At 40.1% G+C, this 14,744-nt stretch overlaps 1 protein-coding gene across 1 annotated transcript in view; it reads right to left on the bottom strand.

Annotated features, from left to right (window-relative positions):
* DGKK (diacylglycerol kinase kappa) overlaps window positions 1-14,744 on the bottom strand; it is a 141,324-nt gene that overhangs the window by 28,049 nt on the left and 98,531 nt on the right. Inside the window, exons 10-13 of the mRNA XM_033095507.1 lie at window positions 14,061-14,169; window positions 13,138-13,277; window positions 12,148-12,229; window positions 10,338-10,429 (exon numbers count right to left, since the gene is read on the bottom strand). Coding sequence (XP_032951398.1) covers window positions 10,338-10,429; window positions 12,148-12,229; window positions 13,138-13,277; window positions 14,061-14,169 — 423 coding nt within the window. The remainder of the gene's footprint in view (window positions 1-10,337; window positions 10,430-12,147; window positions 12,230-13,137; window positions 13,278-14,060; window positions 14,170-14,744) is intronic.

Below are 14,744 nucleotides of genomic sequence, written 5' to 3'. Positions count from 1 at the left end.
GCTTTTAAGTTTCATATAGTCCCATTCATTTATTTTAGCTTTTACTTCCATTGCCTTTGGAGTCAAATTCATAAAATGCTCTTTGAACCCAAGGTCCATAAGTTTAGTACCTATGTTTTCTTCTATGCAGTGTATTGTGTCAGGTCTTATGCTTAAGTCTTTGATCCATTTTGAATTAATTTTGGTACATGGTGACAGACAGCAGTCCAGTTTCATTCTTTTGCACTTGGCTATCCAATTCTCCCAGCACTATTTATTGAAGAGGCTGTCTTTCCTCCATTGTATGTTTTTAGCTTCTTTGTCAAAAATTATCTGTCCATATTTATGTGGTTTTATTTCTGGGTTCTCAATTCTATTCCATTGGTCTATGTGTCTGTTTTTCTGCCAATACCATGCTGTTTTGATTATTGTAGCCCTGTAGTACAAACTAAAGTCAGGGAGTGTGATACCCCCAGTGTTGTTCTTTTTTCTTAAGATTGCTTTGGCTATTCGGGGTCTTTTGTGATTCCAAACAAATCCGATGATTTTGTGTTCTATTTCTTTAAAAAATGCCATTGGGATTTTCATGGGGATTGCATTAAATCTGTATATTGCTTTGGGTAATATGGCCATTTTAACTATGTTGCTTCTTCCAGTCCATAAGCACGGAATGTCTTTCCATTTCTTTGTGTCTTCTTCAATTTCTTTCAAAAATGTCTTATAGTTTTCAGCATATCCTTGGTTAAGTTTATTCCTAGGTATTTTATTCTTTTTGCTGCAATTGCAAAAAGAATTGTTTTTTGTATTTCTTTTTCTGAGATTTCGTTGTTAGTATATAGGAATGCAATGGACTTTTGTATGTTGATTTTGTAGCCAGCAACTTTACTGTATTCGTTGATTGTTTCTCATAGCTTTTTGGTGGAGTCTTTAGTGTTTTCTATATATAACATCATCTCATCTGCAAAGAGTGATAATTTAACTTGTTCATTCCCAATATGGATGCCTTTTATTTCTTTCTCTTGCCTGATTGCTCTGGCAAGGACTTCCAACACTATGTTGAAAAGCAGAGGTTATAGGGGACTGCCCTGTTGTGTTATTATTCCTTTAAATAGGTTTTACTTTTTCATGTATTATTGTTATTTTTATTATTTATTTATTTTTTATAACTTTTTTTTTTTACTAGTTTCAGGTGCACAAAACCATGTAATAGTTAGACATTTGTCATTTATATCCCTCACACAGTGACAACCCCCCTCTCCCCATCCACTACCTCTCTGACATCGCACACAGCAATTACATTTCCTCTTTCTCTATTCCAAATGCTGTACTCCGCTTCTTGTAAATGTATACATAATATTATACATACATTATATATATATATAATTATATATATAATTGTAGTTGACATTCATCATTGTTCAGCTTCAGCTTCAGGTGTACAGTGCAGTGATCAGGCATCTACATCATCCCTGAGGCGGTCTCCCTAATGAGACAAGTGTCCATTGGATACCCTACAAATTCCTTGCTCTTTCTCTTCTCCTTCTGGTACCCCTATGATGCAAATATTGGTATGCTTGACGTTGTTCCAGAGACTCCTTAAACTCTCCTCATTTTTTTGTATTCTTTTTTCTTTTTGCTGTTTTGATTGGGTGTTTTCTGCTACCTTATCTTCTAAATCACTCATTCGATCCTCTGCTTCATCTAATCTACTGCTGATTCCCTCTAATGTATTCTTCATTTCACGTATCGTATTATTTATTTCTGACTGTTTTGTTTCTATCTTTATTTTTATTTTTCCTATCTCTTTGTTGAAGTTCTCCCTGAGATCATTGAGTATCCTTAATAACCAGTGTTTGGAACTCTGTGTCTGGTAAATTGCTTGTCTCCATTTTGTTCAGTTCCTTTTTTGGAGTTTTCTTTTTTTCCTGTTCTTTTATTTGGGAAATGTTTACTTTTCTCCCCATTTTGGCTGCCTCCCTGTGTTTGTTTCTATGTATTAGGTAGGGCTGCTATGTCTCCCGGTCTTAGTAGAGTGGCCTTATGTAGTAGGTGTCCTGTGGGCCCAGTGGTGCAGTCTCCTTGGTCACCAGAGCTGGGCGCTCCAGGTGTGTCCCTTGTGTAGGTTGTGTGTGCTCTCCTGTTGTAGTTGAGCCTTGGTTGCTATTTGCACATCAATGAGAGGAATTCACCTTTAGGCTGATTGGTTGTGAGGACTGGCTCTGACTACAGTGGAGAGCAGGGTTTACTTTAGTGGGGCTTTGGTGCCTGCCCAGGCTGCTGTTTGGGGATGGTGTCCTGGGTGGTGGCCGGGTGATGCTTTGGCCAAATCCAAAGCTGGCCTCTGGGCCCACCAGACCCAGGGCTTCCTGGGAGGGGACCCACTGCAGGCCAAGGTCAGCCGCTGTATGTGCTCTGACCAGGGCCACCTCACATAATCCACAAAGCAATCCAGAGATGGCAGCAGCCTGCCCTTTGCTTGGAGGTGCCTTGATAGGCCACACTGCAAACCAAGGCCATTAGTGCTGGGCTTAAGGCTGCTCAGCCAGAGATATGGGACGCACTGAAGCCAGATGCTGCTTGTTGGGTTTTGTGAACATTTGAGTGATTTTAGGAAAGTCTGCAGCATGAACCAAGGCAGGACGTTTATATGGAACAGCCATTGGAAGCAGCTTGGGTGTACCCAAAAATTGGGTGGAGCATGGTGTCAGGGAATTGTTAGGGTTGGGAAGACAAAAGGTGATAGAGAATTTGATAGAGACTAGATATAGCATCTGCCTGCATCTGCATGCAGGGAAGGGGAGGACTCAACAAAGAAACAATGGCTTCCTCAAGCTCCTTCATCCGGGAGAAAGCTGCCCTTCTAGCCTTCAGCCTGATTCCAGACAATTCAGTTCCTTACCGCACATCCCCAGTGCCCCCCACGCTGCTACCCCAGCACTGGAGCTCGGAGTGAGTGAGTCCGTGAACAAGTAAGTCTGTGCGCGGACCCTTTAAGAGGAGCGTTTGGGAGTGCAGCCGCCCTCTGTCTCACTTAGACACAATCTCTGCTGGTTTTCACAGCCAGAAGTTATGGGGACTTCTCTCCCCAGAACTGAAACTCTGGGCTGGGGCCCCTCATCCTCAGAGGTGACATCCACAGCCAACATATCCCTCTCAATTTTTAATGGTCACATGTGGGTGTGGGATCTTGCCGTTCTGTGTCTCTGCCTCTCCTACTAGTCTTGAGGTGGCTTCTTCTGTGTGTCCCATAGATGTAGGGCTTCAGTTCAGCTGGACTTTAGGTGATTCTCAATAATGGTTGTTCTGTGGTTTAGTTGTAATTGATGTGGTCCCGAGAGGAGGTGAGCACAGCATTTATCTACTCCAGCATCTTCACCGGAAATCCCATTATTTGTTTTTTCTGCTCTTTTCATGTACAGATGCAGAAATATGCAAGTATCTAAGAGAGTTTAACTAGCATTTCTTAGTCCTAAATCTGAATTTCCAGAAAACAGAATTCACTTGATCCACCTTAGGTCAGAATTTGACCCTGGGTCAAATCAGCTATGGTTCGAGGGCCCAACCAATTTATTATTTTTGTTTGTTTGTTTGTTTTTGTGGGGGGGTTATTTTTATACTTTTTATTTATTTTTTTTGTTAACTTTTTTTGTTAGTGTCAACTACAATTATATGTGTGTGTGTGTGTGTGTGTATGTGTGTGTTTATATATATTATACATATAGTTACAAGAAGTGGAGGGCCCACTTCTATGTTTGCCAATTTAGTACAAACATAATGACTTTGGGGAACACTCCCTGGAGGGAGTGTTTCTCAAAGGAGAGTGTCGTAGACTTGGCAGTAACCCTCCAAGAGTCCCAGGAGGAATGAATGATCTATACATTTAGAAGGGGAGAATGTGTTGTTCAGGCTATGAAAAATCAGCTGTGGTAGGTACTACAGAGACCTTTCCTAGTGTCAGATGGAAAAAAGTAAGGTATCCCTAATGTAGTGAGCTATGCTATGCTCTTGAATGGTGTGGATTGTTGTGTTTGCCTTTCGTAACCCTTCTTTTTTTTTTTTTTCAGTTTTTCAGTTACAGGTGATATAAATCATGTTAGTTTCAGGTGTACAACATAGTGATTAGACATTTAGATAAATTACAAAGTGATCACCGCAATAAGTCTAATACCCATCTGATGCCATACATAGTTATTACAATATTATTGACTATATTCCCTGTGCTGTACTTTACATCCCCATGACTGTTTTTATAACTGGCAATTTATAAATCTTGATCTCTTCCCCCTTTTTACCAATTCCCCTAACCCCCTTCCCATCTGGCATCCATCAATTTGTTCTCTGTATCTATAAGTTTGTTTCTGTTTTGTCGGTTCATTTATTTTTTTAGATTGCACATATAAGTGAAATCATATGATATTTACCTTTCTCTGTCTGACATTTCATTTAGCATAATACCCTTTTTTTTTTGCAACCCATCCATGTTGTTGCAAGTGGCAAGATTTCATTCTTTTTCATGGCTGAGTAATATTCCATTGCATATATGTACCATACCTTATTTATCCAATCATCTATCAATGGGCCCTTAGGTTGCTTCCATATTTTGGCTATTGTAAATAATATTGTAATGAACAAAGGTGTGTATATGTCTTTTCAAATTAGCATTTTGGATTTCTTCAGATAAATACCCAGAAGTGGAATTGCTAGGTCATATATAGTAGTTCTATCTTTATTTTTATTTATTTATTTTCAATTACAGTTGACATTAATGTTATTTTATATTGGTTTTAGGTGTAAAGTATAGCAGTTAGGCATTTATGTAATTTATGAAGTGATTACCCCAATTAGTCTAGTACTCTCCTGGCACTATACAAAGTTATTACAATATTTTTTTTTTCTAAACACACAGTTTTTTATTGCAGTTAATTGAGGCTGAGTTGAAAACATGAATAGGGATTTCAGTTAATTAATGCTTCTGTAGAAGCAACAGGAGCAACTATACATGGTTTCTGATACTTTGAGCTATAACACATTTATAATGAAAATATTTTTAAATGTGGACTGTACATGAATGTAGGAAGGAAAAAAATCTCATCCTCCTACCACTTGGACAACCATTCTTAATATTTTAGTGTACTTATGCTCTGACTTATCTGTACATGCATTTTTTTACATACTTGAAATTGTACAAAACACAATACCTTTTTAAAACAAAAGCACATTCTCCCTATGAACTCTGTCAATATTCTTGACTATATTCCCTATGCTGTACTTTATATTCCTGAGATTATTTTATAATCACCAATTTGTACTTCTTAATCCCTTCAGTTTTTTCATCCAGCCCCCCAGGCCCTCTTCCAACTGGCAACCATCAATTTTTTCTCTGAATCTGTGAGTCTGTTTCTGCTTTGTTAGTTAGTTTGTTTATTTTATTCTTTAGATTCCACATATAAGTGAGATCATCAAGTGTTTGTCTTTCTCTGTCAGACGTATTTCACTTAGCATAATACCTCCCAGGTCCATCCATGTCACAAATGGTAAGATTTCATTTTTTTTTTTTTGGCCGAGTAATATTTCATTGTATATATGTACCACACCTTCTTTATCCAATCATCTATTGATGGGCAATTGGGTAGCTGCTATATTGGCTATTGTAAATAATGCTGTAATGAGCATAGGGGTGCATATATCTTTTCAAATTAGTGTTTTGGATTTCTTCAGATAAATACTGAGAAGTGGAATTGCTGGGTCATAAGGTAGTTCTATTTTTAAGTTTTTGAGGAACCTCCATACTGTTTTCCATAGTGGCTGCACCAATTTGTAATCCTACCAACAGTGAATGAGGGTTCCCTTTTCTCCACATCCTCGCCAACATTTGGTGTTTGTTAATTTATTGATGATAACCATTCTGACAAGTGTGAGGTGATATCTCATTGTGGTTTTAATTTGCTCTTTCCTGATGATTTGTAATGTTGAACATCTTTCCATATATCTGTTGGATCACCTGTATTTTTTGGGGAGATGTCTAATCAGGTATTCTGCCTAATTTTTAATTGAATTTATTTGGGTGTAATGTGGTATAAGTTCCTTATATATATTTGGATATTAACACCTTGTCAGATGTATCATTTATGAATATCTTCTCTCATTCAGTAGGTTATCTTTTCACTTTGTTTATAGCTTCTTTACTGTGTGACCACATTTTAGTTCGATGCAGCCCCATTTGTTTAATTTTTCTTTTGCTTCCCTTGCCCAACGAGATTTATCCCCAAAAAATATTACTAAGAGCCATGTGAAAGAATTTACTGATTATGTTTTCTTCTAGGAGTTTCATGGTTTCAGGTCTTACATTTAAGTCTTTAATCCATTTTTTAAAAATATATATTTTTTTATTTTTCAGTTATAGTTGACATACAATATTATGTTAGTTTCAAGTGTACAACATAGTGATTAGGTATTTATATAACTTAAGAAGTGATCACCCTGACTAATGTAATACCCAACTGACACCATACATAGTTATTAAAATATTATTGACTATATTCCCTATGCTGTAATTTACATCCCCATGACTCATTGGTAACTACCAATTTGTACCTTTTGATTCCTTCTCCCCTTCACCCATCCTCCCAAACACCTCCCATATGGCAACCAACAAAATGTTCTCTGTATCTCTGAGTTTGTTTCTCTTTCGTTTATTCATTTATTTTGTTTTTTAGATTCCACATATAAGTGAAATCATATGGTATTTCTCTTACTCTATCTGACTTATTTCACTCAGCATAATACCCTCAATGTCCATCCGTGTTGTTACAGATGGCAAGATTTCATTTTTTTTTTTTATGGCTGAGTAATGTTCCATTGTGTGTGTGTGTGTAGGGGTGTGTGTGTGTGTGTGTTTGTGTGTGTATGTGTGTTTGTGTGTGTACATGCACCACTTTTTAATCCATTCATCTCTTGATGGACACTTAGGTTGCTTCCATATCTTGCCTATTGTAAATAATGCTGCAATGAACACATGGATGCATGTGTCTTTTCAAATTGGTGATTTCTTCAGATAAAAAAGCAAGAAGTGGAATCACTGGGTCCTTATTTGTGTCTTGTTATAGCCTTAGTTTTAAAGTCTATTTTGTCAAGTATACTTTTGTCTAGTATACCGTATTTCCCCAAAAATAAGACTGGGTCTTATATTAAGTTTTGCTCCAAAAGACACATTACGGCTTATGTTCAGGGGATGTCCTCCTGATAAATCATGCTAGGGCTTATTTTCTGGTTAGGTCTTATTTTGGGGGAAACACAGTACTTTGTTTTAAAGTATTGCTACCCCAGCTTTTTTATTTGTTTCCATTTTCATGACATATCTATTCCCAGCCCTTTACTTTCAGTCTCTGTGTCTTTCAATCTGAAATGAGTCTCTTGTAGACAACACAGGTAAGAGTCTTGTTTTCTTATCCTTTCAGCCAAAGTATGCCTGCAGATTGGTGCATTTAATCCATCTACACTTAAATTAATTGTTGATAGATATGTAGTTTTGCCATTTTATTATTCATAATTTTCATCTTTCTTTTGTCTTAAAGAAGTCTCTCTAACATTCTTTGTAATACTGGTTTGGTAGTGAGGAACCCCTTTAGCTATTTCTTATCTGGGAAGCTCTTTGTCCTTCAATTGTAAATGATAGCTTTGCTGGGTAGAGCAGTCTTGGTTGTATGTCGTTGCTTTATATCACTTGGAATATTTCCTGCCACTCCCTTCTGGCCTGCAAAATTTCTGTGGAGAAATCAGCTGACAGTCTTGTGGGAGCTCCCTTGTAGGTAACTAATTGCTTTTCTCTTGCTGCCTATAAGTTTCTCTCTTTGTCTTTAACCTTTGGCATTTTAATTCTGATGTGTCTTGGTGTTGGCCTCTTTGGGTTCATCTTGTTTGGGATTCTGTGCTTCCTGGGCATGTATGTCTATTTCCTTCACCAGGTTAGGGATATTTTTTGTCATTATTTCTTCAAATAGGTTTTCAATCCCTTGCTTTCTCTCTTCTCCTTCTGGTACCCCTATAACGTGCATGTTGGTATGCTTTATGTTGTCCCACAAGCCCCTTAAACTATCCTCATTTTTTTGGATTCTTTTTGCTGTTCTGATTGTGTTTTTTTTTTTTTTTTCCCTGCTACCTTATCTTCCAAATTGCTGATTCAGTCCTCTGCTTCTTCTAATCCACTGTTGGTTCTCTCTAATGTATTCTTCATTTCAGTTACCATATTCTTCATTTCTGACTGGTTCTTTTTTATGCTTTCTATTTCCATTTTTGTTTCTTATCTCTTTCTTGAAGTTCTCATTCAAATCATTGAGCATCCTTATGATGAGTGTTTTGAACTTTGCATCTGGTAGATTGCTTGTCTCAATTTTATTTAGTTCTTTTTCTGGAGCTTTGTTCTGTTCTTTCATTTGGGACATGTTTCTTTGTTTCCTCATTTGGGCTGCCTAACCCTGTGTTTGTTCCTGTGTATTAGGTATGTTTGCTATGTCTCCAGTCCTGGAAGAGTGGCTTTATGTAGCAGGTGTCCTGTGGGTCCAAGTGGCACAGTCTCCCTGGTCACCTGAAATGGGTGTTCCAGGGGTGTCCCTTGAATGGGTTGTGTGTGCTCTCCTGTTATAGTTGAGCCCTGATTGCTGTTGGCACATCAGTGGGCCTTACTGACCCTCTGGCTGATTGTCTATGAAGAATGACCGTTACTGTGTCAAATGAGCTATCATGCCAGGGCTGATCCTAAAGAGCAAATTTTGCTTTAGCAGAGTTCTGGTGCCTGCCATGTCTGCCCCTAGTCTGTGTTGTTTGTGGAACTGGTTTGGTGGTGCTCTGGTGTGGTCTGAATCTGGACACTGGGTGTCTTGTCTCTGAGCCTCTTGGGAGGGGCTCTGCTGTAGGCCAAGTTCAGATGCTGACCGTGCATGGCCTGGAGTCACTAACAGTAGTTATAAAGTAATCTGCAGTTGGTTGCTGCCTTGCTGGACTTGCAGGCACCTGGGAGAGGCTAGGTAGTGAACTGAGGCCAGCTGCCACTAGTGCTGGGCTTGGGGCTGCTTAGCAAGAGGTATGGGGCATGCCACGGCCAGTCTCTGCTTTTTGGAGGTTTGTAGACCTGTCAGATATTTTAGGAAAGTCTTCAGTGCAAATTGAGGAAGTCCGCTTGTGTAGAAAAGCCACTGGAAGAGGTTCTGGCCGGGTGCATCAGTTGGGTGGGGTGGTGTCTCAGGGAATGTCCAGGGCAGGGCGAATGGTGTTAGCCAAGTTAATGGAGAGCTCATATTTGGCACCCATCTGTGCCCATCAGCTGGATGAGAGGAGGGCTCAATAAAGGAGCAGTGGCGTCTGCCAGCAGTTCTCTCTTAGAGAGAGTTGCCCTGATCCCTGTCCCTCCAGCCCTCACCCTGGGGCTTGTCAATTCAGCACTTTCCCATATGTCCCTGGTGCTTTTTGAGGCAGTGTTGCTGCCTCAACACTGGAGCTCAGAGGGAGTGAGTTTGTGAGTCAGGGAGTCTGGGCATGGTCCCTTTAAGACCTGCAGTCCCTGGGACTCCAGCAGCCCTCCATCTTACTCAGCCACAATCCCTGCTGGTTTCACAGCCAGAAGTTATGGAGACTTCTCTTCCTGGCACTGGATCCCTGGGCTGGGGAGCCTGGTGTGGGGCTGGGACCTCTCCCTCCAGGTGGAACCTCTGTAGCCGAGAAGAAGCAGAGGACTGAAAATCCCTCCTATTTCTTAACCGCCACACTGTGGCTGTGGGACCTGCCCCTCCTACCACTCTGAATATGGCTTCTTCTTTATATTTAGCCTTCAGGTGGTTCTCAATGATAGTTGTTTTGTAATTTAGTTATAATTTTGATGTGGTTGTGGGAGGAGACAAGCATAGCATTTACCTACTCCACCATCTTGACCAGAAGTCCTCCCCATCTTCCAAATTTCTAGCCTGCAACTTTGTCTTTTGGAGTAGCAGGAGCCCTCACCCCAATTTCATCTTTTTATCTTAAAGTTTCCATTCAGGAGGTTTGAGTTGGGAGAAATTCAATTTGGGAAGATAAACATATACAACAGGTCTTCAAATGACATTGTTTTGTTCAATGTCATTTTATTATAACGTTGATGAGATGCTGTAGGAACTTAACTATATCAATTAGCCTATGGTAAAATTGATTTTTGTTGTACATTTTCCACCACAGTTCCAAGAACGTGTTGCAATGTCAAGTATGTACTTACTGTACTTTCCTTGGCCTCAACACCCCAAGCTATCAAAATGAGCCCCATCTTTGATTGAGAAACTGCCCATGAGGGGCAAAACACCCCAAAAGTTGAGAGTCTAAGGAAGACTGACCTGGTTGCGATGATCATCTCTATGGGGTAGCTGGCCTTCAAGATTTTGTTCAACTCAGTGGTTGCAGATTCTAAGTGTTGGATGGCAGCAGCCTAGGGAGAGAAAGGAGTGTTCAGTCCTGGAACCTTAGCACTGTGATATAGTGTGCTGCCCATCCTCATCCCCTTGTTATTTCCTACTGACTCTACCATCATCTCAGCTGCCTCTCTGGATATAATCATAAGCAAAGAATTCTTGTTGAAGATCCCCATAGATAATCTTAGATCTGTGGTCATTCTAAAAACAAGAGATGTATATTGTTTCCTCTCATTTCAATTAATACTCAAAAAGTCATATGAAGGTGGTACTGTTTGTTTCATGTTTCAAATGAACAAACAATTTCATATTACATAGCTAGTAAATAATAGATTTTGGATTCGAACCCACATCTTTCCAATGCCAGAGTGTCATCTCTTATATAATAATACTAGTAATGATAATAGCATCCACTTATATAGTACATACTATGTGCCAGGCTCTGTAACAACCCTATGAGATAAGGATTGTTATTATCCCCATTTCACAGAACAGAAAACTGAGGCACTGGAAAAGGGGGAGCTGATAAGTGGCAGAGTCAGTATTCAATTTCAGGTAGTCTGGCTCTTGAGTCTGTACTCTTAACCACAACTTGTACTCCTCCCTCTCCATAACCCCTTATATTCAAGCATCTACCAAGTCCTAATGATTCTATCTCTTTAAAATGTCTTATATATGTCCACTTCTCCTTATCCCTGTTACCATTTCATCAGTCCAAATCATCTTCTTTTGCCCCCCCAAAAATTACAGCATCTCCTATCTTTTCTTCTTGTTTCGAGTCTGTATTCTTTCAATTGTTTCTCCACATACCATGGGACTCCACTGCTTAAAACCTTTCTATAGATAGCAGAATAGATGGATGGATTTGTAATAAAGTATAGTAAAATATTAATGATAGAATCTACCATTTAAAAATTTCCTGTATGTTTGAAAATTTTCATAGTAAGATTGAAACAAAAAACCTTCTATAATTCTCATTGCTCTTAGGATAAAAGTTCAAGCTTCCTGCCATGGTTTATCAGGTTCTTCCTGGCTTGGCTGCTGATTATTTCTCCAGCCTCATCTTTAGTCATCTCTCCCATATATGCCCTCCCTGGCCCCTATGCCTTAGCTATTATGGATGTCTTTTAGTTCTGTGAATATTCCATGCTTTCTCTTGCCTGTGGAACAACACTCACTATTTCATCTCTCTGGAACAGGCCCCCTCTTTCCTGTTATCCTGGTTAACTCCCTCTGGTCCTTGAATTTCTTCTGAAATGGTGCTTATTATGAGAAGCTTTCCCTGATTTCCCTCAGACTGAGTTAGGTACACCTGCTGGGTGTTCCAACCCCACGCTACTTCCTTGTATACTAATACTCATACTACTTTATAAAAACTGTTGTTCTACTACTGCAACTAGACTATGAGCTCTATGACAGCATGGACTGTGCCATTCTTTTTTGTTATCAACTAGCATATAAGAACAGCTGCTAGAATAGTATCTCACACATAGTAGTTAATCCATAAGTATTTTTCATAAATATTTTGAGTGAATGAATAAGTAAATGGCTGAATGAATTATATCCCCAATACCTAACAGTTTTTGGTAAACAGCTGCTGATTGACATGTCCCCAGTTTTCAATAATTTCATCCTCATCAAGCTCATGGCAATACAAATCTCCTGTCTGAGTTTTACCTATTATTTTCCTGTATAATAAAGATGTTGGCTTGAATTACACCTGGGCAGTAATTACCTCAAATCCAGGTACATCCATTTCAACTTGTCCTCTTAGCAATGGGGTTTGTCTGGGAGTCTCACGGATCATCACACTCCATCTGAAATGAAGATAAAAGACAGACAGATATTTAGGACTCTGTTGCATCACAGGCTGGCATCAATGCTTCACATAGCAAAAAGAGGTCGGAACGTTTATGTATTAGGGAGAGAGGGATTTTTGCATTAGGTATGCCTAAGCTATCTCAGGTCACCTGATCTCAAGGTATACCACAAGAGGGTACCTCTGTCCCATGACTTCTCTAGGATAGTGTGATGGAACGAATTCCGCCACAGGGTTCTGAGAGAGCAGTGCTTCTCAACCAGAGGTAACTATCAAGATCACCTGATATGCTTTTGTAAAATACACATATCGGGGACCTACCCAAGACCTACTAATAAGAATTTTTGCGGAAGGGCCCCGCTTGGTATCTTGAGAAAGCTCCCCAGGATATCCTTATAGGCAGTCATAAGTCAAATACTATCCCTCAGCATAGAAAGTCTTTCTTCTCAGAAGATAGGATGGCAATACTCTCTCTTCTCTAGAGCAGAGACAACATAGGCCAATTGTTTATGAACCTTTTTTTTTTTTAGCTTCTTTGAGAACTTGATGGAGCTATAAAATAGTTTCTATACTATTCTAGACTAGAATAGAAAGATGGAATCTTTCCTAAGAAAAAATATGCTTACATAGATAATTAGCTATGCAATTTGAAGGAGGTAAACAGAACACTTGAAATTTACTCATGGAGCTCCATCTCTACCATATTTGAAGTTAATGAGAGGCTTTAGTGATATTTGAAGGACATATGGTAGACCTTGGCTTCCTAATTGTTAAGCCCCCCCCCCAAACTGCTCTGCACTGAAGCCAGAAAGGGAGGTTAGAGCATTCTTGATTAAGGTGATGTAACTGGGAGTAACTGGTGTGCAACTGGAAAAGGCACAATGGCCTGATCTTTCAGCTACTCACCTGTCTAGAATCCTCACACTAGCCTGTTTTACTCTGTTGAGGATGTTCTGGGGTGACTTGTTTTTGTTCCAGAATGCACCCCAGCCTAGGACACGGGCCAGATCATTGCCGGTTCCAAGCGGGATGACTGCCAGCTGACACTGCAAGAAAAAAAACAGGCACTTTTTTCAGACAGTCCTACCAAGATCCACCAATAAAATAACCCAGAAGGTGCTCTTTGGGAAAGATTGTGGTTTCAAAGCCAGTGGCAGTAAGGGGCTTCTGATTCTAGGGAATGTGATAGAAGATGTTGGAATTTAAGTGAAATTTTCCCTAAGGAGTTGGGTCCCACTCTTGGCCATACAGAACCTAACCAGTAAAGGGAAAAGTTGCTGGAATATGCCAATATGTATAGCCATGCTTATAAAAGAGAAATATAGCCACAGATTTTTATCTAGACTGAGCCAAAGAGAAGAGGTGCCTTAGGAGATAAAGCTACTGGGTTCAGAAGAGTAGAGGGCTGCTTAGGGAAAGGGGGGAGAGGTTCAGGAAAGTTTCTGCTACTCTTGCTTCAGGAGGGGTAGGAAATTAGGGACTGAATGTTGCCTGAGGCCACTTCTTTGTGTGTGTGTGTGTGTGTGTGTGTGTGTGTGTGTGTGTGTGCTCTCCTCTTCAAAATTTCACTTTGGGGCTTGGGGAATAGAGCTCTGCTCATTTTTTTTTTCTGCCAACTCCCTCATTTTTCCTTCCACAGATAGACAACCAGAAAATGGTCTAAGTGAGCAGGCTTACACTGGGAATCTACCAGTCAGGTTGAGTATGAAACCAGTGGGAAACATGCATTTTACAGACAAAGAGAGTAAAGACCAAGGACCTCTTGGGATGAGAAGCTCCACACCCCAGTCTCTCTAGCAATGGCTAAACTGAGTCAGCTAGGAACTCACCCTTTCATGTAATCCAAAGGCATCAATCAGGGATAACACCCAGCTCACACTGCCATCTCCACCACAAACCACAATGCGAAAGCGAGTGAAGTTCTTGAACATGGACAGCCTGGAAAGAAAAGGGGAAAAGGGGGTCATTTCATGAACTGCTGGGTTTTACAGCTCACTCCTACCATGTGTCAGGGCCCAAGATACTGCTGCTTTTTCCTCCGCACCTGCTAACAGGCTACCTGTCTTCTTTCCCTTGTTCCCATTTCTGTGTGCTGAATATTATAGGCAATGATCCCACAGGCAGTCCTAAAGATCAGGCCTTGCCTCAACCCACACTTTTCTATGCCCAAGCTTGCTCCGGAAGCTACTGATAACCTAGCTAAATCTGCTTGTTGAGGTCCAGGAAGTATGCCTCACATTGTAGCCAGTGGGCTCATAGAAACCAGGGCTGAACAGCCGCATGGTCTTCAAATAAAAGAGGCCTGTCATAGAGATATATCTATTTGGGCCGAGGAAAAAGAAAGAGCGAGTGATAAGAAAAGTGGACAGCAATATTCATTTGCTTCCTCGTCTGATGTCAGGAGACATAGTTTTGCCTTTTCTAATGAAATAAGATGGAGCAAATCTTAGAGCAGGACATGGCTTAAAAGGATTTCTGGGAGAGAACCAGAAGTCCTCCAACCAGCCACCCCC

The sequence above is a fragment of the Rhinolophus ferrumequinum genome, chromosome X (assembly GCF_004115265.2).
Source record: "Rhinolophus ferrumequinum isolate MPI-CBG mRhiFer1 chromosome X, mRhiFer1_v1.p, whole genome shotgun sequence".
Taxonomy (NCBI): Eukaryota; Metazoa; Chordata; class Mammalia; order Chiroptera; family Rhinolophidae; genus Rhinolophus; species Rhinolophus ferrumequinum.
The sequence above is the reverse complement of the archived record's forward strand: the minus strand, read 5'-3'. Positions and strand labels throughout refer to the sequence as shown.